Source organism: Schistocerca gregaria, chromosome 4, assembly GCF_023897955.1.
Source record: "Schistocerca gregaria isolate iqSchGreg1 chromosome 4, iqSchGreg1.2, whole genome shotgun sequence".
NCBI classification, from domain to species: domain Eukaryota; kingdom Metazoa; phylum Arthropoda; class Insecta; order Orthoptera; family Acrididae; genus Schistocerca; species Schistocerca gregaria.
The window spans coordinates 785,519,309-785,544,318 of record NC_064923.1 but is presented as its reverse complement, the minus strand read 5'-3'; the positions used below and the strand labels follow the sequence as shown (position 1 = coordinate 785,544,318).

General features: G+C 40.9%; 1 protein-coding gene across 2 annotated transcripts in view; it reads left to right on the top strand.

Moving 5' to 3' along the window:
* LOC126267436 (uncharacterized) overlaps nt 1–25,010 on the top strand; it is a 161,773-nt gene that overhangs the window by 48,314 nt on the left and 88,449 nt on the right. For both annotated transcript variants that reach the window (XM_049972695.1, XM_049972694.1), the window contains exons 2-3: nt 19,361–19,450; nt 20,547–20,749. In XM_049972695.1, coding sequence (XP_049828652.1) covers nt 19,375–19,450; nt 20,547–20,749 — 279 coding nt within the window. In that variant the 5' untranslated portion in view covers nt 19,361–19,374. The remainder of the gene's footprint in view (nt 1–19,360; nt 19,451–20,546; nt 20,750–25,010) is intronic.

The following is a 25,010-nucleotide window of genomic DNA, read 5'->3' as shown; positions in this document are numbered from 1 at the left end:
GACACAATTATGCAACCTTGTTCAAAAGTCACTGATGAGCAGTGGCTGGCACAACTTGAGTTTGCAGCTAACAAACGGTTCCAGTCATATCAACAATATCAATATTATTTCACCCATCTCACACCAATATATACATTTCAGCAATAATATTCATTTCATATAAACTACTGAAAGCTGGTGCCTCTTTTAAGTTGAACATTCTGTACTTCAATTTCACTACTAGATAAACTACTACTAACAGCAACGAATGCACGACTACCAACTGTATCTAATCTATCCTTTCTCAACATTGCTACCTCCTTTGAAAAAATTTCAGCTGAACTTGCCTCTGGCTTCAACCAGCTTTCAGTACCTATAATGCTTTGAGCTTCAGTGCTTGCTCTTAGTTCTTGGAGCTATGGTTATTTCCTAACATAGCTACAACAATTTACAGCTATAATACCATTGGTTCCTACGTCTATCCTTGACCTGTGTTTGACCAGCACCCATTGAGACTGAAGCTATCTTTGTACCGGGTGATCAAAAAGTCAATATAAATTTGAAAGCTTAATAAACTGCGGAATAATGTAGATACAGAGGTAAAAATTGACACATGTGCTTGGAATGACATGGGGTTCTATTAGAACCACCCCATATTTGCTAGACACATGAAAGATCTCTTGTGTGTGTCGTTTGGTGATGATCGTGTGCTCAGCTGCCACTTTCGTCTTGCTTGGCCTCCCAGGTTTCCAGACCTCAGTCCGTGCGATTATTGGCTTTGGGGTTACCTGAAGTCGCAAGTGTATCGTGATCGACTGACATCTCTAGGGATTCTGAAAGAAAACATCCAATGCCAATGCCTCACCAGAACTCCGGACACGCTTTACAGTGCTGTTCACAACATTATTCCTCGACTACAGCAATTGTTGAGGAATGATGGTTGACATACTGAGCATTTCTTGTAAAGATCATCATCTTGCTTTGTCTTAATTTGTTATGCTAATTATTGCTATTCTCATCAGATGAAGCACCATCTGTCGGACATTTTTTGAACTTTTGTATTTTTTTGGTTTTAATAAAACCCTGTATCATTCCAAGCATGTGTGTCAATTTGCACTTCTCTATCTACATTATTCCGTGATTTATTCAGTTTTCAAATTTATACTGATCTTTTGATCACCTGGTATTTCCATGAGATCCTGTAATCTAAAAAAACTGTCCGGACCACTCCACACAGCCCCCGCTACCCACAAAGCCACATCCTATGTGTAATTGACCCCTGACCTACAAGCAGAACATGACTCCTCTTAACTCTATGGCTCGAGTTAAGAATTCTGCAGCCTGCATGATCACAGAGCCATCTGAGTCTCTGATTCAGACCCTACACTCAGCTCTGTGGTGGTCTATAGTAGGCCCTGCCAACAGTGATAGAGATGGCGATTTCCATCTATGTCTACCAGAAAAACTGGCTGTCTTTTCCTCTTCATATAGCTGCTGGAAGCCAAAGACAGAATCTCTCCTGATCCAAAGTGAAACACATCATTCATGCCGTTGTGAGTCCCAATCAGCAATTTTTGTGTAATTAATGGATCACATTTTTGTCACCCTTTGTTTGCCAATATGAAATAGATAATATTCAATGAATAATATACATTGACCAGGAGTGATGGGTACACTTATGACCTGATAACATTGAATATATTCTTGATATGATCTTTATTAATTTTAATATCCACGAAGTTGATATATTGTATATTACTCTTTACCATGTAGGTTGCACCTGATGATGGAGCTTTAGGCTGTGAAACCAGTTAATGAAACAAGAATTTTAGCTGTTGTCAGTAGAATTCTTCTTAATATGATGCCTTTCAATAGTTCTGGATGCCTAGTGCTTTGTAATTTTTCCTATATGGTGGACTGACTGGTAAAGAATGCATTATATAGCACCTACTGTGTACAGTGTTGACAGCCCTCTCCACACAATAACTGCATAGACTCATATTTGCACTTAAAAGCCAACACAGTAGCCAATCCGATATGGTAGGATCATTGTACACCGTTTTGATAGAGCCCTCTGACAACACGGGGAGTTACAAGACTGGATATGAGAAGTGTAATCCCTAAGTGTGCCAAGGAGTAGATGTCCATCTTCCTGAGGCATCAGGACTCCCTGCAACAGCTGTTATGCCAGTTGACCCCTCTGTGCCTGTGTGGCACCCAGGCGGAGAGTCCTCAGTCAGAGCAGATGGCATGAAGGTGGACATTTCGCATGGGAAATGTATTGCTTTGAACCAACACAATGGCCATTCTGATTTGGTTGTCTCAACAGATAGATTTCAAAACGATTTTTCAGATAACACTACCAGGCACAAAATTTATTGACTACTTATGTAATTCCAGAACATTTGGAGGTTACACTTCGTCAGACTCGTCATTAGGCTACAGTGGCAGTACAAAAAATATTTAACACAAGTCCGCATAGATATTACAGTCTTTTTTGTATAATCGTGGCATGTACTGTTGGTATCTGTGTTTTTGTGACATAGCTGTCTCGTTATGATGCATTCAGGAACCTCTATTTCTTTGGCTCTTTTGTTGACAGCCAGTGTCGACAAACTTCTAAAGATGACATGAGACCCAATTACACAAACAACTCAGCAGTCCAAGGGAGGGGGGAGGGACAAGCCAGATGACTTGTAGTAAAATGACTTAGTCAGTACATGGTGTGTACCAACTGATAGATACTTTTGCGGTGACAAAACAGCTATTTTTTGTGGAACACATAGAAGACAAATTTGGATAGGTTGACTCACTGGGAAAAATGTGCACTTGATCACTATTAATGTCCCCTCTGCTGCACAATCGCAAGCTCTTCAGCCATTTTAATGACTGTGGCTGTTGTCCCACATAAATTTTTAATATGGTGCAAGGAGTTATATTTCACAGAGATCTATATTCCATACTGATGAAGATATGAGATAATTTAGAATAGTGAGGCATACTAAAAGGTCCGAGAGAAGAGGTGTAGATGCTTTTATCTTAGCATTTGAAGGAAATGTCCTCCCACAAAAAGTTAAAGTTAAGGTTTACAGGCATGATGTGAAATCTATCTCCCACTGTCCACGAGGTGTTTCCAGTGTTTACGCTTTGTTCATATGTCATCCTGCTGCACAGCAGACCCAAAGTGTGGAAACTGCAGACAATTACTCAACGAAGGGCATCCCTCTGTGTGTGTCGATTATACAGAACACCATTCTCTACATTCAGTGGTTTTCACAGTATTTAAGAGAGAAAAGAAAGTCCAAGAATATAAATCATGTCATCGCCTGTTATATACTTAGGAAATAAATCAATATGAATGTGTGCATTCTGTTGGCACGATTATGCAGAAGTCACTGCTATCGGGCCCCCACCTCCCCACCACTACAGTTTTTTGAAACCAGGTCTACCATTGCCCTCCACTCTCGTGGTTCCCACGACACCATCTTTGGGAACCACTTTACACAACTGGCTGGAGAAGCAGGCAGCATCCTCTTCTGGAATTTATCAGTGATGGGGCTCCTCTCTGGGGCCTCCCCCCTAGAAACCCACAGATCAGAAGCCTAACACCAGCTAATGGCTGAAGGTGCCATGGCCCTTCGGGCCCCAGGGGTGCGCACTCTTTGTCTGTTCCCACACCTGTCGCAGATAAGCCCTTGCAAGAATTTCGGCCACCAATGGTTCTGAAAGAGAAGGAAAAGAAGAATTGTGAGAAGGCTGCTGTAGTGACGGTGGATCCCCACAAGCTACTGTTCATAGATATTGTCCCACATGCTCCAGTGACTGTGGTCTCAGGACGTGACCAGTCCTCCTGGTTCTTTCACACCTACCCAGGACATCCTCAGTGTGGTGATCCAGTGGAACAGTAGTGGTTACTATTGTCACCCACCTGAACTGTAACAGCTAATTTCTTCTTATTGTGCAGTCTGTATTGCTCTCTAAGAAACTTCTTTCAGTGATGGCCATTCCCCAACTCCCCACCATTACTGTGCTTCTACTAGAATTGTACTGGTATTGGAAGGGCAACTGGAGGGCCTGTACACGGGTTCCACAGATGTAGTCAGCGAGTGGCTTCCCCATCGTATCAAGCTGGATTCAAGAGCAGTGTGAGTGCAGACTACCCGAGCAATCACCATTTGTAACATTTATTTACCTTCAGGTAGGGCATGTACTTTTCTTGGGATAATCACCTTTATCCAACAGCTCTGTCACCCTTTTATCCTACTTCGGGATTTCAGTGCCCACCACCCCATGTGGGGAAGTAACACTTCATCTGTTAGACCAACTTCTTTCCACTCATGATCTGTGTTTGTCTGTGATGGCACTCCTATGCATTTTGTGCCACCCAAGGCACATTTTCACCATTGGCTGTACGGTTTCTTCCCTGAATCTTTTGGCTTTTCTGCAATGGTTGTTACAAGATGATCTTTGTGACAGTAACAACTTTCTGGTTATCCTGTCACTACCTTGTCACATGCACCCCTAGAACTGCTGTTCACTTTTTTACAGACTCAGTCCCCTGCTGGCTGGTGCCATGTTGGGCCAAATACAGTGCAAAAGCTAATCGTTGTTGTTGTGGTCTTCAGTCCTGAGACTGGTTTGATGCAGCTCTCCAATACTAAATTGGTGATCCCTTGATGCCTCAGAACATGTCCTACCAACTGATCCCTTCTTCTAGTCAAGTTGTGCCACAAGCTTCTCTTCTCCTCAATCCTATTCAGTACCTCCTCATTAGTTATGTGATCTACCCATCTAATCAGGTTCATCAAAAGAGCAATACAGCATCTCAAGTGAAATCGGTCAGGGATAAACCTCCATACTTTAACATGACTACGTGCTGGGGCTCCCTGTCCGATTAAGCAGAGTAGGAAGAAATGTTGGGAGCACTACTTCTCCTTCCTCTGAATGCATGCCTTTTCGTCCCATGTGTGGGGGCAAGGTCTGTTGTTCTGCCTATGCACAGTTTTTATTTGTTTACTTGCTGTGGCTCAGTATGGTTAAATGGAAAAGAGAGAACAGAGAAAGCACATGTTTCTAGTATGTATGAGAATTAGATAAACATCTTTTGACATGACCCCATGCACAGAAATCCATGGGGTTTAAATCCAGAGATCTTGGAGACCATGGCACAGACACTCCTCTACCTACCCAATGATGACTACATGTCTGAGTTAGAAGCCGGAGCACTCATGAATGAAAATGTCCTGGACCAATGTCATGCATGAATCATATGTTAGAGTTGATCCATTGGGACATCATCATGTGCATCTGGAAGTACAGTCCGCAGAAACCGTATGTGTTGCTGTCAGATCAGTCTCAGGGGTAGGAAGTGTGGTCCAATTATGTGGCCTGGGAGCTCTCCTGCCCAGGCATTCAATGAATAACTGTGCTCATGTCGTGTAACAATATTATGAGAAGGAAAGTTGCTACTCACCATATACCGGAGATGCTGAGTTGCAGATACACTCTCACAATTATAGCTGTCGGCCGTTAAGGCCTTCATCAACAATACACGGATATACGTGTCTGCGTGCTGCCCCTCCCCCTCTTCCCACCCCCCCCTCCCACACAGTGTGTGTGTGTGTGTGTGTGTGTGTGTGTGTGTGTCTGTCTGTCTAATTGTTGATGAAGGCCTTAATGGCCGAAAGTTTTAATTGTGTCTTTTTGTTGTGGCTCTCTGCGACTCGGCATGTCTGCTATATGGTGAGCAGGAACTTTCCTTCTCATAATATTGTTACATTCCATCTTGGATTTTCCGTTGTTTGATTTTTGCTGCTGATGTCGTGATACAAGTGTTGCATTAGGATTGACATCGGCCCAAATGTGACACCATAGTTAAAAATACCATCACGGGTAAGTCCAACTTCATCCATGACAAGAATACTGCTTACAAACAGGAGATTCAGGGTACACTGTTGTGCCAGTCATTGGCAGAAATTTTCTCTAGGAGGGAAGTCTGCATTGTTGACAGCTCACACTCGCTGGAGATGATACGGATAGAGTACTTGCCAATGTAAAATCATCCACACACTGCTATGACTCAGGACACTTTCTTGGGTAGCAATCTTCCTTGTTGAAGTATTCGGACATTTGTGTACAATGTGCAACATCCTTTCCTCAACAATGGGTCTGGGTTGACAAAACAGTTTCTCTAAGGCACTAATGTAACCAGCTAAATGTACACCTGTTGGGCTGGCTGTGGAGAGAAAAAGCTGCTTCATACAAATCGTGCAGCCTAAAGGGCACTGCCGTTCACTTTGCCATATATGAAGTGCATGTCAGCATGCTCTTCATTGGTGTCACCTCTGTCCACGGTACCTTCACATTCGTAACTGACTGTGAGGCCATTAGGGCGCAGTGCACGGAGGGGGAAAGGGAAGCAGTTGCACATGCACGAACAGACAGTCGATCCCAAACCTTAAGATACCATCGTAAATACCACGGGATGTTTACAGTTGGTTCCCAACTCGAATTTACGCAACACCTCAGCAACAGTTGATTTGCGGACCCACATTTATTGGAGCTTTTTAGCTACATTTGGCCTATACTTTCCATGTGTGAATTATTAACCATCACTTGTGAAACACCCTGTATGTTTACATCAATTAAGTTAAAAACATGTAACCTATACAGTGTGTACGGAAATTGCCACTGGGGACTACTGGGACTTGTAGAGGGGAGCTGCACAGGCCTGCCTGCTGACTGTGAGGGTGTCCTTTCTGAGCGCTGTGCGTAACTGTGGTGGACAGGGTATACAATGGAGTCGGACTTTGTGGAGAATGATCTTGATAATGGCAGCAAGCAGCTCTTCCATTACTGTAAGTTTCACCATTCAGAAGGATCAAGTCAGTGAATTCAGCAAACGCGTACTCAACCGTGTTGCTCTAACACTCACCTACACATGAATGAGACTCAAACCAGTTAAGAGAGGTAGGATAGACATCAGCCAATCCGATGTAACCACACCCCACCATGACTTCCTTGTTGCGTACCTACATAGCAAACTTATTTTCAAACAGCTGTGACTCAGAAACCGTTTGTTTCCAGACATGGTTTCCTACTCAGAGTATCATGTACTCGTTCTCCTCTATTAATTCCTAGAAGTTTGTAACAGGAATTTTCGAATAGCCTATAGAAATTTGAAGTAAATTTGTTGAGTACTCTTGACATTTTTGCTAACAAAATATATATTGTGTGTTTAGATGTAGGTTGGAACTTAAATAGTGGTGACACTGCTGTGGAGACAACATGCAATGGAATCTACTATTGACGCTAATATCACACGTTTATGACATACCTACCTTTCCTCCGAGCAAATGGACTTGCCCGTCCCACGTCACCGGCGAATGCACAATCGAGGGAAACACAGTCACTTGTGAGTGAGTGGTCTAATGTAACAGTGTCACAGTGTTTTCGTAACAGGAACAACGGAGTTGGATCAAGACTGAATGTGCCAGAGGTCGTACGCACGACAGTGTCATCGAGGTCTTCCAGAGGCCTGTGGGGAATTGGCATTGCCGTACAGAATAGTGGCACGAAGGTCGGCAAACTGTGGCGGACATGCATTGGACTGGTCTCCAGTGTCTCTGAAGTAGTAGTGCAGGCTGTTGCCACATTAGTGGACAGTGATCGATGCCATAAGATTCATGAACTCGCCCACGAAACCGAATTAACTCGTATGACTGTGCTTTGTATCCTGAAGGAATGCCTGGGCATGCGAAAAATTGCATCGCGATGGGTTCCGCATGACTTGATGGAAATGTAGAAATGGATGCGTTACGGCGCTGCTCAGACGCACTTAGAGCACTATTAGCGCGAAGGAGAGGCTGTCTTACGCCGTATTGTAACACTGAATGAGACGTGGGCCGCATTGTACGAGCCAAAACTGAAACGCCAATCCAATGAATGGCATCATTATGGGTCGCCATGAAAGTCAAAAGTGCGTCAGAGCCCCAGTATGGTGAAAGTTATGGCGATTCTCATCCACAACTGTGATGATGTTATCCTAATGCATTACGTTCCTCCACGGCAGACCGTCAATGCACAGTATTACTCTTCGTTTTTGGAGCATCACCTGCGACCAGCTTTGCGAAAGAAGCGGTGACACTTTCTGTGCAACCCTGCCATCATTTTGCACGACAATGCGCGGGTGCATACAGCACAAGCTGTGGCTGCTTTGTTGGGTTGATGGGACTGGGAAGTACTGTACCATCCACCATACTCCCTGGACTTAAGTTCTTATGACTCTGACTTGATTCTGAAGATGAAGGCATCACTTCGTGGCATTCGCTTCAGAACTGGGTTTCGCATTCGCACCATCAACAGAATAGGCTCTGGTAACGGTAACTATGCCTTCCACATCGCCGGCAATGGGTTCTACGCAACGCTAGTGACTACTTTGAAGGACAGTAACAGGTGCAAACATGTAACTCTTTTGTATCGATTGTGAATAAATAGTTTCCAATATTTAAGTTCCAACTCTCATATAATGTATGAACATTTACAGCCTTATTTATATGGACGTAGGCCCTAAATATTTGTACAAAATCGTAAAGCTTCGAAGTTTCCTCACCAGTTGCTTGACATTTTGACACAACATTGCATTCGAATACGGATAGTTCCGTAGTGGTCCAATGCAGAAATGTGACAATTCTAAACTACCTCAGATTTCATTCAAATATGGTGCATCCAATTATCCAGATAAGAGATGTAAAACCATCAGTTTCCAGAGGTACACAATTGTGAAGAAATTTACAGGTCTGCAAAGTTGATTGTGTTAAATTTATATGCGCCTGTCTCAACATAAATTACTATCTCTGGTTCTAATCAAGATACAGGAATGAAAAGCTAATGATCAGAGCTTTTTATAGATCTGCAATGTGGCCAGTTTCTAAGAAGTTTCGCATTCTAGGTCATTGATCGTAACTTTTGTCCTTGAATATCTTGAAACACTTCATCTTCAATACCTTTGAAAAAAAAAGTATACATTATATTGCTCCAATGTGTTGTTATAAACATGCTAAGTATCAATATGGCACACCAAAAGTATCATTCCCAAAAGCATATTTTGTCAGCATTGGCAAACTATCAAAATCTAGAAGGTAACACATAAATATGAAACACAAATTATTAAAAAGTACAGTTCATAAGTAGAACAATGAAAATAATGAATTTTATAAAATATAATTACAATTAAAGTGAACAGCCATGGGTACCAGGATGGCCCCCTTGTATGCCAACCTATTTATGCGTCACTTAGAGGAAGCCTTCTTGGTTACCCAAGCCTGCCAACCCAAAGTTCGGTACAGATTTATTGATGACATCTTCATGATCTGGACTAACAGTGAAGAACAACTCCAGAATTTCCTGTCCAACCTCAACTCCTTTGATTCCATCAGATTCATCTGGTCCTACTCCAAATCCCATGCCACTTTCCTTGATGTTGACCTCCATCTGTCCAGTGGCCAGCACACATCCGTCCACATCAAAGCCACCAACAAGCAGCAGTACCTCCATTATGACAGCTGCCACCCATTCCGTATCAAACGGTCGCTTCCCTATAGCCTAGGCCTTCATGGCAAACGAATCTGCTCCAGTCCTGAGTCCCTGAACCATTACACCAACAACCTGAAAACAGATTTCGCATCCCGCAACTACCCTCCTGACCTGGTACAGAAGCAAATAACCAGAGCCACTTCCTCATCCCCTCAATCCCAGAACCTCTCACAGAAGAATCCCAAAAGTGCCCCACTTGTGACTGGATACTTCCCGGGACTGGATCAGACTCTGAATGTGGCTCTCCAGCAGGGATAAGACTTCCTAAAATCCTGCCCCGAAACGAGATCCATCCTTCATGAAATCCTCCCCACTCCACCAAGAGTGTCTTTCCGCCGTCCACCTAACCTTCGTAACCTCTTGGTTCGTCCCTATGAAATCCCCAAACCACCTTCCCTACCCTCTGGCACCTATCCTTGTAACCGCCTCCGGTGTAAAACCTGTCCCATGCACCCTCCCACCACCACCTACTCCAGTCCTGTAACCCGGAAGGTGTACACGATCAAAGGCAGAGCCACGTGTGAAAGCACCCACATGATTTACCAACTGACCTGCCTACACTGTGACGCTTTCTATGTGGGAATGACCAGCAACAAACTGTCCATTGACATGAATGGACACAGGCAGACAGTGTTTGTTGGTAATGAGGATCACCTTGTGGCTAAACATACCTTGGTGCACGGCCATCACATCTTTGCACAGTGTTACACCGTCCGGGTTATCTGGATACTTCCCACTAACACCAACCTATCCGAACTCCGGAGATGGGAACTCGCCCTTCAATATATCCTCTCTTCCCGTTATCCACCAGGCCTCAATCTCCACTAATTTCAAGTTGCTGCCACTCATACCTCACCTGTCATTCAACATCATCTTTGCCTCTGCACTTCCGCCTTGACTGACATCTCTGCCCAAACTCTTTGCCTTTAAATATGTCTACATGTGTCTGTATATGTGTGTGTATATGTGCGTGCGTGCGTGCGTGCGTGTGCGTGTGCGTGTGCGTGCGTGTGTGCGTGCGTGTGGCCTATCCCTTTTTCCCCCCTAAGGTAAGTCTTTCCGCTCCCAGGATTGGAATGACTCCTTACCCTCTCCCTTAAAACCCACATCCTTTCATCTTTCCCTCTCCTTCCTTCTTTTCTGACGAAGCAACCGTGGGTTGCGAAAGCTGGAAATTTTTTGTGTGTGTGTGTGTGTGTTTTTTTTTCTTTTATTGTGCCTATCTACCAGTGCTTTCGCGCTTGATAAGTCATGGAATCTCTGTTTTTTAACATATTTTTGACAATATAATTGGCTAGATAAAAAAAATTTAATCACCAAGTGCACACACACACACACACACACACACACACACACACACACACGTATGTGTGTTACAAACTTATGAAGAAACACTTGAATCACAGGACAGCTTTTAGGATCAACAGTAACCATCTCCATCATTCATGGTACCTGCCAAACACTGAGACTTGTTTCATCAGAAGATATGATACTCATGCAAGTCTTGGTCCAGTAACACCAACTATGTACTATCCCCCTGCTTTGTATCTGGGGGACATAAACAATTTAATGGGAGACTTGTGAGAAGAGATTTTGCAACATTTTATAACCTTTTCATTCAAGCTATGTTGTAAGTGGTTCATAAAACATCTTCAATAATGTGAATATATTTTTGTACAACTCTACTTATGAACTATAATGTAATTTTTCACAGATCGTGCAGTAAAGCCATGCCATGTAGGATGTTTATTACTTCTTTACCACTAACTCAATTCGCAACACATTTTGCACACAGTATTCATATATATCACGGAATGTGCCTGTAAACATATATATGATTGTATGATACATTTCTCAGGAGATAAAATGTCATAAATACTCAAATGTGTGAAAAACAGCCATGCTATACATGAAATTTTAATTTATTACCTATTTACTACGAAATCTATTTGCAACACATTTCACAGGTAGTATCCATGTGTAGCACATAATTCAAGAGATGTGACATAAACAATTACCCGTGTGAAAATGAAACTACAGGGTGAAATTAGCTAGAGATACATGCGAAATATGTATAAATAAATGTGACAAATGTGTATGTGAGTAAAGATGTCGGTAAAACGTTTTTCCTAAACCCCTGGATTACTTACTGTCTGGGAAGAAATACTGTGGGGATAAGAACCTACAACATCCAATTGGATTGAGGGTGATAATTTGATGAGAGAAGGGGAGGAGGAGATGGATGGAGAGGGGGTGGGGGAGGAAGGAGAAATGGGGGGAGAAAGGAAAGAGGTGGACAGAGAACGGGAAGAGGAGGAGACGGGTAGAGGGACGGGGAATAGGAAAGGGACAGAGTAAGGAAAAAGAGGGAGGAGGACAGGGAGAGAGGGAAGAGCAGTTGGAGATCAAGATGGGGAAGAAGAGGATGGATAGGGGAGGAGAGGATGGACTTACAGGGGGAGGATTAGCTGGACAGAGTGAATGCGGACTGGGAGGAGATGGACTGGGAAACTGGAGAGGAGGATATTAGTAAATAGAAGACTGGAGTAAATACATACACAGGCAACATTGGGTACACACAGCTGTTACCAAATAAATGATGCTAGTATCCCTGGATGCAAAAGACCTGTACAGTATTGTCCCAAAAAAGATACTGTTGAAATTATTAGACATAGTCTGCTAAACCATAAAAATTAGTAATGCAAAATATACAGAACAAATGAATTTTAAGGTTTTTGTTTTAGCTTCAAAGTGCTTTTTTTCCACTGATAAAATATATTATCATAAACATGGTCTTGCTGATATTTTAGCAGATATTTCTGAGAATGATTTAGAATGCATTTTTTTCCCCTCCAAGTTTCCATAGCTGAAACTGTAAACCATTTATTACAATTATGCAGAATGTGTGAGGATGGGTCTTTAGGTGAACATCAGGGGTAGTTGTGTCATAAAATAAAATCTGATAAAATCCATTGGGCTGTTATAACCATAAATGGAAACAGATGGCACACCTAGGGAATCCACCATCTGTTTGAAGGTGGCCATTATGGCCAGAGTTCTGAATGGAATGTAGGAGAACAGGAGAGGAATGTGTGGGTGATCAGAAGCTAGACGAGGATAGGGTGAGGTCTCTGTCAAACTCTCAGCCACATATGTTTGAGACGACTGCACGACCCTTCCCTGTACTTTTGTTGGTTGAAGATCATAACTGACATACTACAGCGGTGTCCCTCAATCAGCAATCCTCACCTGTGAACCACACTTAGACCAGCACTGTGGGCTGTGAGCAATCTCACAACAACCAACTCAAAGCACATAATTCTTGAAAATTTTTGGGTTAAATAATTCATCCCTACATATGCAGCAGCTGAAACTATCTTCAAAACAACTAATACAGCAGAAATTGACAGAATACTAAAAATAGAAAGAAGAAAAATTAGGACATGTATAAATAAACAGTATAGATAAATGGACATTGGAGAATAGCATCAAATGAAACAGTATATAAGAAAATAGAACCAGTCATGAGCTCGATCAGGAAGAAACGCATCTCATTCTTTGGACATCTGACGAGATCTCCAGAAAACAGAATTAGTAAAAAAAAAAAAATACAAAAATTGTGGAATAGCAAGAGTGACATTAAATAGATCACAGAAATTAAGGAAGATGTAATAGAATAGAATAAAATATTTTTATTAGCCTTTCAGTATTTTTCATACAATTGGCTTCGTCAAAGTTTACAGAGGGTTTTACTTTCAGCACAATATTCAAATAGTTACAGAAAGAACTCCAAATTACAGTAGATGACCTAAAAAACAAGATGGAGAAAACCAGAATACTGCAAGACCCGCAAACCAAACTACAAATGAAAATCAATAAAAGGACTACAGGAAGAGTGATCTCAGATGAAGAAAGAAAGAAAATATCTGAAAGAATGAAGAAATATTGGACAGACAGAAGAGCAAAACACCTTTCATATAAGAATAGACTCTTACAATTATATTACCTAAATATCATATTAAGTTATTGTTGAGCCAAATTGTATCCCTGTGTAACAACTTGTTTACAACTTTTTCTTGTTGACTAGCGTGGTCCAATGAAGTCCATAAAATAAATAATAAAATCATCCCTACACTCTCCAAACAGGTGACTCCTGTGCAAAATGTTATGTCCATGTTATTTTATTACTGATGGAGGGTGACACTAATGAGGTTAACACCTTTGCTGCCCAAGCAATAGGCAACATGCATCCAAAAACCAAGTTTACTATAGAACTAAAAGGAGGGAACACCATTAACTATTACAGTGTCACCTTGGGTTTGATAGATGCTTGTACTTAAATGTGTATTACATCCATGTGCATAAACTGTCTCATCAGGTGTTCTGAGTACTCATGATTTCCACAAATAATTTGGTAGGCATTTGCAGTTGTGGGCCAGACCCACTACTAGGCTCTGGTCTGCCATGGTAATCATTCTTTTTCACCTGGCAATTATGCTTGGAGTTGGAGGAGAGGCTGGTCTTGTTCTAATGTCACCAAATCAGCAAATACCCAGCTGTCAGTTTAACTTGTACATTCATCAGCATCATAAACATTTCCCATTAACATCTTTCAGAACAACTAATTAGTATCACAGTTTCCTGAACAGACTATGTTCCCTATGTTACAGATCATCACCTAAGGTGCAAATCAACCCCATTTCATACCTTTGCTCAGCAAAGAATCTAGTTGCTGTAATAGGACATCCTCCTCTTACATTACCTTTCTTTATAGAAATAGCCAATACCAGAAATATTTTCGGATCTTAAAATTATCCCAGGTGTTTAAATGAATTTCATTTGATTTTGTATACTATGAATTATATTTCAGGCTAAAATATATAAATAGAAATTAATTTATTGGAATCGATATGTACTCCCTCTGTATGTACAGTTGAAATTACTTTTATTTTAGAAACATTTGAAATTATGAAATACCTATCATGCTTAAAATTCCTATTATTATTTATGCAATTTGATGCTAATTATTAAATTCGTTTCTGGACTCATTTATAAAATAATGATATAACTTAGTGAAGATCATTTTGTCAAGAAAGTTTGTAAATTCTGCTGTTTTGTAAATTCTGCTGTTTTGTAAATTCTGCTGTTTTGTAAATTCTGCTGTTTTGTAAATTCTGCTGTTTTGTAAATTCTGCTGTTTTGTAAATTCTGCTGTTTTGTAAATTCTGCTGTTTTGTAAATTCTGCTGTTTTGTAAGCTCTTTTGTTTTGTAAGCTCTTTTGTTTTGTAAGCTCTTTTGTTTTGTAAGCTCTTTTGTTTTGTAAGCTCTTTTGTTTTGTAAGCTCTTTTGTTTTGTAAGCTCTTTTGTTTTGTAAGCTCTTTTGTTTTGTAAGCTCTTTTGTTTTGTAAGCTCTTTTGTTTTGTAAGCTCTTTTGTTTTGTAAGCTCTTTTGTTTTGTAAGCTCTTTTGTTTTGTAAGCTCTTTTGTAATATTGTTAGTACTGCAGAATGCAGTAGTGGTGGACATGCCTCTGATGGAATTGGACGTATTTTTATGATTGGCAATAACAATGTGAATTTGTGTTTTAAAGTGGAGATTGTAAAGTCAGTGTAACATAGAAGGAGGGGATAAATTAAAGAGTTATAAAAACAGAAACATTTGATTGCATTTTGTATAATTCTGTAACTGTCAAATACATGTAGGCTTACGGTAGTGACTAATGTAGCTAAGTTTCACAGTATCCCTGTTAACAGGATGACACTGCTGGCATTGTGGCCTTAAGTTTACACCATAATTTAATAGTAGTGATGATTTTAAGCTGAATTTGTGTGGTTTTTGACAATGCTACAATGGCTACACTATATTAAGACATTTTAAAACAGATACGCCTATTCATAATTCAAGAACATGTTTTCCACATGTTTCAGAGTAACACTTTTGATTATAGCATACTTTATTATTTTAATATGTAGTGTGTCCATTGATTGTATTTGGTTTTTCCATTTTTTACTGCATATGAAGATGACCATCACTGACTGAAACAGGTGGTCTAAGGGTTAGAAAGTTTTGTGATCATTTATTCTACAACTTCTGGATCACTATTTTATTTGTTAATGTCACAACTTGATACCTTCAAACAATCTGCCACTTTAGGTCTATCATCATCTCCCTGATGATCTCCAATGGTTCGAGCAGAACTGTGACCATTTTCACTCCCTTCTTTGTATTCCTTGACTATGGGGTCACACAAGTATTTTGTAAACAACCCTTCAGTAATTATTCAGCCAAACATGTTATCTCAATCGTGTTGTCATCAGTCACAATAGTATCAGCCATCTTACTCCTGAAGTTGCAGTTGACATAGGCTGACACCTGGTAAGCCTCAATAACTGTAAAAAATCCTCATGTTGTTGATGGTGCAACAGAAAGCAGAAGACTTATGATAATGGTGAGAAAGTATTGAACATATTGGGATGCACTACTTACTCTAATGTTGCTTTGCCACTCAGGGAATGAATACAGATGCTATTGGTCTATTCTTTACATTCATACATTCATTGGTGAGTTGCATACTTTCTACCAAGGTAACGAGTAGTATGTATGGCATACCATTTTCTCTAACAAAGAGATAGAGGGGTTGGCCAGTACTTACCTCAGCTCAGTACAGCCGATAGAAACACAAAAAAACAACCAAAAATTTAAGTTCCTAGCTTTCGGAATAAATGTTCCTTCATCAGGGAGGAGAGAGGGGAAAGAAAGGGAAGAAGGGAAAGTGGATTTAGTTACTCACAACCCAGGTTATGAAGCAACAGGGAAAGTAGCAAAGATGGAGGCATGGTTGTCAGAGGGAAGCCAAAGATATTCTACTGTAGGTACTGTGCCAACTTCAAACCAAAGAGGATGCATACAGAAGTAAAGAGGTGTATAGTATAAAGATGTAGGATGAAAATATGCATGAATGGCTAAAGAGGAAAGGGAAAGAGGAGAAGACTGAAAAGTAAATGGGAGTGAGGTTGTTTAACATAGGTTCAGTCCAGGGGGATGGCGGGATGAAAGGATGTGCTGGAGTGCAAGTTCCCATCTCTGCAGTTCAGAGGGACTGGTGTTGGGTGGGAGAAGCCAAATGGCACATACGGTGTAGCAGGTTCCTAGGTCCCTAGAATTATGCTGGAGGGCATGCTCCGCTACTGGGTATTGGACGTCTCCTAAGCGGACAGTTCGTCTGTGTCCGTTCATGTGCTCAGCCAGTTTAGTTGTTGTCATACCAATGTAAAAGGCTGTGCAGTGCAGGCATGTCAGCTGATAAATGACATGTGTAGTTTCACACGTGGCCCTGCCTTGAATTGTGTATGTTTTACCGGTAGCGGGGCTGGAGTAGGTGGTTGTGGAGGGATGCATGGAGCAGGTTTTACAGCGGGGTCGGTTGCAGGGGTAGGAACCGCTGGGTAGAGAAGGTAGTCTGGGAATATTGTAGGGTTTAACAAGGATGTTACGGAGGTTAGGGGGATGACGAAAGGCAACTCTGGGTGGTGTGGGGAGAATTTTGTCAAGGGATGATCTCATTTCAGGGGTTGACTTGAGAAAGTCATGTCCCTGGTGGAGTAATTTATTGATGTATTCGAGGCCAGGATAATATTGGGTGACAAGGGGGATGCTTCTGTGTGGTCTGAGGTCAGGAATATTGTTGTTGGACGGGGAGGAATGTATTTCTCGGGAGATCTGTTTGTGGACAAGGTCTGCAGGATAGTTGCGGGAGAGGAAAGCACTGGTCAGGTTATTGGTGTAATTGTTGAGGGATTCGTCACTGGAGCAGATAAGTTTGCCACGAATACCTAGGCTGTAGGGAAGGGAGCGATTGATGTGGAATGGATGGCAGCTATCAAAGTGAAGGTACTGTTGTTTGTTGGTGGGTTTGATATGGACAGAGGTGTGGATGTGAGCTTCAACAAGATGAAGGTCAACATCCAGGAAGGTGGCTTGGGTTTTGGAGAAGGACCAGGTGAAATTCAGATTCGAAAAGAAGTTGAGGTTATGGAGGAAATTAAGGAGTGTTTCTTCACCATGAGTCCCGACCACAAAGATGTCATCTATAAACCTATACCAGACCAGGGGAAGCAGCTGTTGGGTCTTCAGGAAAGCCTCCTCCATGCGGCCCATGAAGAGGTTGGCATAGGACGGAGCCATCCTGGTTCCCATGGCAGTTCCCCTGATTTGTTTGTAGGTCTGGCCTTCAAAAGTGAAGTAATTATGGGTGAGGATGAAGTTGGTAAGTGTGATAAGGAACGAGGTTTTTGGAAGATCTTCGGGTGGGCGTTGGGAGAGGTAGTGCTCAAGGGCAGAGAGACCATGGGTGTGTGGGATGTTTGTGTAAAGGGATGTAGCGTCTATGGTGACAAGAAAGGTTTCAGGTGGGAGAGGAGTGGGAATGGATTTTAGGCGTTCTAGGAAGTGGAGTTGGTGTAATTGTTGATCCACTTTCCCTTCTTCCCTTTCTTTCCCCTCTCTCCTCCCTGATGAAGGAACATTTATTCCAAAAGCTAGGAACTTAAATTTTTGGTTGTTTTTTGTGTTTCTATCGGCTGTACTGAGCTGAGGTAAGTACTGGCCAACCCCTCTATCTCTTTGTTAGTAATTGTTTCACATCTTTATATGAGATTTTCCATTAATTAGTTATACCATTCTCTCTCTCTCTCTCTCTCTCTCTCTCTCTCTCTCTCTCTCTCTCTCTCTCTCTCTCTCTCTCTATCTATCTCTCTCTCTCCTGTACTTTCTATAAGGGTTTAAATGAGAGCGATAAGTCTTAATTGTCATGTCAAAAAAAAGGACTTGATCTACATGGAAATCCTTATGCCACAGTAGATTAGCACACTGCTAGAGGACACACAACAAAATGACACAGCCTATTGATAAAGTGTGGTATCATGAAGTAATTTATTTTTGGCAGCAATGTGAAACTAATTTCAGATGACTTCTTTAACCATCTAAATTGACCGAACAGCTGCAACTTTTCCACTGCTGCCAAAAGCAAGTTACCTCATGATACCTCACTTTACCAGTGGAATTGCACCGTTTTGTTTTGCCGTCTAGTTCCACTTTATTGTACTGTGAAACAGGAATTTTAGTGTGCACTAGGACTGCAAAAATGTACCTGGAATAAAAAACAAAAAAAATAATTCATGAATTTATTTGTGTTAATTTTTATTGTTATTTTTGTGGTCATAATGAAAACTTCATCAGAACTGTTAGTAAGAATGGCTGATTCTGAAACCTGAAGTTTGTATCAAACATTTTATCACCTACAATGTGTTTGATATATAAATGTAATGTATATGACTTGCTGATAGCTCAAGTTCAAGTTTTATTTGACAAGATGAAAGTTTTTCGTAAAGATTGATAAGGGAATTTGTGTTTGGGAGGATAGGTAAGTACAGGGCATATGCAGAGGTGTACAGCACATACGCTGTTTTGGACATGTTGCTGGGGTGGGCACAAAGGAGTACAAGTCACTGTTGTAATGTGTGATTTAAACTTATTATGTGAATCATACTTATGCATGCTAACATCTATTTTGTATTTGTACAAACAAAATTCTAAAACTGTTAATAATAATAATAATAATAATAATAATAATAATAATAGTTTGTTTTACTGATATCGGTATCTTCTATTTTTTGTCATGGAAATGATACTTGAATGAGGTGAAAGTCATTGCTGACTTTTCGGAGGCCTGAATGTTAATAGGACCTACTGGTATTCTGAAGCAAATAAGCGTATTCTCTGTTCACAGTTGCTGAAGTTAAAATGGATCAAGTTAAACAGATGATTATAGCGTGCATCGTATCGCGCAAAGGTGGTGTGCCTGTAACAGAAATAGATAGTAAGTAATATTATTTTTTGATTTCTTATTACTTGTAAATAGTGTGGTGTGAAATATGTACAGCATGACGTACGTGAAATACGTGCCTTGCAGTGATGGCAGCACTATGCTGTGTTGTGGTACACTGCAAGAAGAGAAGGATGTTGGGTTTTATCCAAAACGGAGAAATAATGATAATATTTCGTAGTTGGTATTTTCCTCATTCAGAGTAGTCTTAGAAATGTATTGGAAACAAACACACTGAAGGTAAGTCTGTTAGCAAAAAGTTATATAAATTCTAGAATGAATTCTTATATTTATTTCTCATACATTGTTTTGTTAAATATGCAGGGTTCTAATTGCTCAGCAAACCTCAGCGTACTATTCATGTTTCAATGTAGTTGAGGCCGAATTCAGTCCAAAAAGTCTATTGAAACCACATTTTTCCAAATTAGTGTAAATGAGCAACAAAAATAAATTTTTTTATGAAAATCCATAGTAAGGCAGTTCCAGTGAACATGAAATGTGAATTGTGTTCCACATTACACAATTTGTCAAATGTCTGTGTAACAAGAAATTGTTTTATACATTATGAGACTGTACTGGGGATGAGAAAAAAGTAAAAGTAAAATCTGTGGTAGAAAGAAAAACACAAGTATATTTGCTAAAAACTGAAGCTCAGCAGTTGTATAACTTCACACAGGTTATGATATTGGGTTATTCTTTTTATAGTTAGATTCAGCCTGGGTAGTAAAGAAAGGAGAGGAAATGGAAGAGTTACAAAGATAAATTTAGTTTTTAGAAAATATGAACTACATTCAAACAATGCATACTACACATTTAATTAATATTGTATTTAAAGTTAATAGTGGTCATTAGTGCATAAAAATGAATGGCACAAGTAAGCTGGATGCTGAAAAACCATTAAAATTGGGTAATATTCAGATTTGTGTGTGTTTAAATGGTACCTGAACTTCAGATGACTGGACAGTCATCAGGTGACTAGATGTACAGATACAACACAAACTAATTGTTCAACTGATATTGTTTGCTGTATTATGCGAAACTGGCTCTGGTTTAATTTCATTCATTTATTTTCTTGTTTTTAAAATTTCAGATGAATACAGACAGCTTGTGGGAACGAAGATTCCTTATGCGAAATATGGTTTCCCGTCACTAGAAGGTTTAATTCAAAGCATTGCGGAAATAATGATGGTTCATAATACAGATGGGTCTTTAGTATTAAAGGCAAGGGATACTAAGACATCTCACATAGCTTCACTAGTAGAAGGGCAGAAAAAAACAGGAAATGCACGCAAGGTAAATGTTGCCAAATTCAACCAGTAATAGTAGGAGTAACGTTATTATGCATCTTAAGAACTCTCATTTTCTAGTCAATCATTATATGAAATTTATAACAATGAAAATAATCAGTTATTGATATATATAATGTAAGTGGACAGGTAAAAAAAATTGACTCACCAGTCGGTACCACACACACACACACACACACACACACACACACACACACACACAAGCACACACAAGCTTTGAGTAGCCACACACAATTTCGTTTCATTTCAGAACCAGTGGCTCCTTTTGTTGGAAGAGCTGAAGGGGAAGGAAGAGGATTAACATAAAAGTACTGGAGGAATTTAGGGAAAGGGGTACAGTTTAGAAAAGTCACTTGGAAGCCCGGGTCAGGGGAGACACAGTCTTTCCATCCTTTCCTTCTCATCCCGTTCGGTAAGTCTCCCCTGACCCGGGGTTCTAGGTGACTATTCTAAACTGTACCAAGTCCTTTCCCTTCAGCCCTCTTCCTTACCCTTCAACTCTTCTGCCGTAAGAAGGAGCCACTGGCTCTGAGAGCTTGTGAAAGTTAAATCCTTTTGTGTGTGTGTTTCCCTGCCACCACTTGGTGAGTAGATTTTTTTATCTGTCCATTATACGAAATGTGTATTTCATTCATCTCTATAATAATTTGTTCTCTCACAAATTATTTCAGTTGAGATGAATAGTTTTGTAAATGAAAACTGAATAAATGCTAAATTAACTCTCTGAGATTTAATTTGTGTGGCCTCATTGTGTTGCTGTTATTCGAGAATAGCTGTTGTTTATTAGAGTACTTGCCAATACTCGCATGGGAAGTCCTATCTGAGAGCTATTAATCAGTTGACATGGCACCTGGAAACTAAGTTTATTCTTTTTGGTATTATCACATGAAAGATTGTACTGATCACACTTCCTGTTATAATTTCCATTATTTACAGGATTAAATGTTCACCACAAGTTCTTATATCTTATACAGTATGCATGTAGGACATACAATACAAAAATCAGAAGAAAGCATTAAAAAATTGTGTTGACGTCTTTCCATAGGTGTCGGGGCTCCATTCTCATATCCTCCCTATCCTTGTGGTGTCAGGGGCCAGAATAAACCCGTGGCCCTTCTGTGCCTGTTGTAAGAGTGGCTAATAGGAGTCTTTATGTGGTCACATTTTTACCTTGGTATTTTGACAGTAGTTTGGACTTCTGAAGGTTTTTGCTATTTTTGCTTTCTTTAATACTGTTGCCCTCACCTTTATTTGGCTTTCTAAATTCTGGTTCCCATTTTGGCTTTGGCCCCCCACTTTCCAAATTTTACAGAAGTGTGGGCTGTTTGGGAAAGTACACCTTACTGTGGTGCATTTACTCTCTACTGTGTGTTGTTATATTTTGCACCTACTAATCAAGTGGATCTACGCCTGCACCCAAAATCTGGCGCAGTAGCCAGTCCATCATGGTGGGGTTGTCATGTACCCTCTCATTGGTAGCCCCTGACACAGCATGGATTGCACTGCTGATATCTGAACTGTAACCTCCCTGTGCTAGTCAAGGAGGAGGTGCCTATAAACTTCGGGGTACTAGTATTCTGGACAACGGTAATTATGCCAGGCAGTCTTTGCCTTTGGCATGGTGGTGCCCACGGCGAAGTCTCCAATCAGAGTGGCATCGGGGTGGATAATCCACAATGAAATGGCACAAACTTAATGGTGGCCACACCATCACGGCCGGGTCAACAGTCAGGGACAGCAATTCTAATGCAGAGAGTTACAATCCTGTAGCATTTCCATCTTTGACCATGCCTCAAGACGAGAGCCAGGAAAGAAGAAATGGAAGTGCACCGAGTTCTTGGTTTGTTAGGAGAGGTTGCAGCAATAGAGAAGATGAGAAATTGCTCTTTGGTGATCGACACATTGTACGCCAACCAATCACGGGCACTTCAGGCCTGTTGAAAGATAGGAGATATACCAGTCACCATTTCTTCTTACAACAAGCTGAGTAGAAGTCAGGATGTTATCTTCTATCAGAACATAGTGCTAGAAACTGATTAAAAGCTGCGTACTAATTTGCTGCGATGTGGAGTTCATTTTGTTCGCCACATCCAGAAGGGATGTGGCGAACAAAATGAACTCCATAAGGGCCTCCCCCCATGAACCATGGACCTTGCCGTTGGTGGGGAGGCTTGCGTGCCTCAGCGATACAGATGGCCGTACCGTAGGTGCAACCACAACGGAGGGGTATCTGTTGAGAGGCCAGACAAACGTGTGGTTCCTAAAGAGGGGCAGCAGCCTTTTCAGTAGTTGCAGGGGCAACAGTCTGGATGATTGACTGATCTGGCCTTGCAACATTAACCAAAACGGCCTTGCTGTGCTGGTACTGCGAACGGCTGAAAGCAAGGGGAAACTACAGCCGTAATTTTTCCCGAGGACATGCAGCTTTACTGTATGATTAAATGATGATGGCATCCTCTTGGGTAAAATATTCCGGAGGTAAAATAGTCCCCCATTCGGATCTCCGGGCGGGGACTACTCAGGAGGATGTCGTTATCAGGAGAAAGAAAACTGGCGTTCTACGGATCGGAGCGTGGAATGTCAGATCCCTTAATCGGGCAGGTAGGTTAGAAAATTTAAAAAGGGAAATGGATAGGTTAAAGTTAGATATAGTGGGAATTAGTGAAGTTCGGTGGCAGGAGGAACAAGACTTCTGGTCAGGTGACTACAGGGTTATAAACACAAAATCAAATAGGGGTAATGCAGGAGTAGGTTTAATAATGAATAGGAAAATAGGAATGCGGGTAAGCTACTACAAACAGCATAGTGAACGCATTATTGTGGCCAAGATAGATACGAAGCCCACACCTACTACAGTAGTACAAGTTTATATGCCAACTAGCTCTGCAGATGATGAGGAAATTGAAGAAATGTACGATGAAATAAAAGAAATTATTCAAATAGTGAAGGGAGACGAAAATTTAATAGTAATGGGTGACTGGAATTCGAGTGTAGGAAAAGGGAGAGAAGGAAACATAGTAGGTGAATATGGATTGGGGCTAAAAAATGAAAGAGGAAGCTGCCTAGTAGAATTTTGCACAGAGCACAACTTAATCATAGCTAACACTTGGTTTAAGAATCATGAAAGAAGGTTGTATACGTGGAAGAACCCTGGAGATACTAAAAGGTATCAGATAGATTATATAATGGTAAGACAGAGATTTAGGAACCAGGTTTTAAGTTGTAAGACATTTCCAGGGGCAGATGTGGACTCTGACCACAATCTATTGGTTATGACCTGTAGATTAAAACTGAAGAAACTGCAAAAATGTGGGAAATTAAGGAGATGGCACCTGGATAAACTGAAAGAACCAGAGGTTGTACAGAGTTTCAAAGCGAGCATAAGGGAACAATTGACAGGAATAGGGGAAAGAAATACAGTAGAAGAAGAATGGGTAGCTCTGAGGGATGTAGTAGTGAAGGCAGCAGAGGATAAAGTAGGTACAAAGACGAGGGCTGCTACAAATCCTTGGGTAACAGAAGAAATATTGAATTTAATTGATGAAAGGAGAAAATATAAAAATGCAGTAAATGAAGCAGGCAAAAAGGAATACAAACGTCTCAAAAATGAGATCGACAGGAAGTGCAAAATGGCTAAACAGGGATGGCTAGAGGACAAATGTAAGGATGTAGAAGCTTATCTCACTAGGGGTAAGATAGATATGGCCTACAGGAAAATTAAAGAGACCTTTGGAGAGAAGAGAACCACGTGTATGAATATCAAGAGCTCAGATGGCAGCCCAGTTCTAAGCAAAGAAGGGAAGGCAGAAAGGTGGAAGGAGTATATAGAAGGTTTATACAAGGGCGATGTACTTGAGGACAATATTATGGAAATAGAAGAGCATGTAGATGAAGACGAAATGGGAGATACGATACTGCGTGAAGAGTTTGACAGAGCACTGAAAGACCTGAGTCGAAACAAGGCCCCCGGAGTAGACAACATTCCATTAGAACTACTGACGGCCTTGGGAGAGCCAGTCATGACAAAACTCTACCAGCTGGTGAGCAAGATGTATGAGACAAGCGAAATACCCTCAGACTTCAAGAAGAATATAATAATTCCAATCCCAAAGAAAGCAGGTGCTGACAGATGTGAAAATTACCGAACTATCAGTTTAATAAGCCACGGCTGCAAAATACTAACGCGAATTCTTTACAGACGAATGGAAAAACTGGTAGATGCAGACCTCGGGGAGGATCAGTTTGGA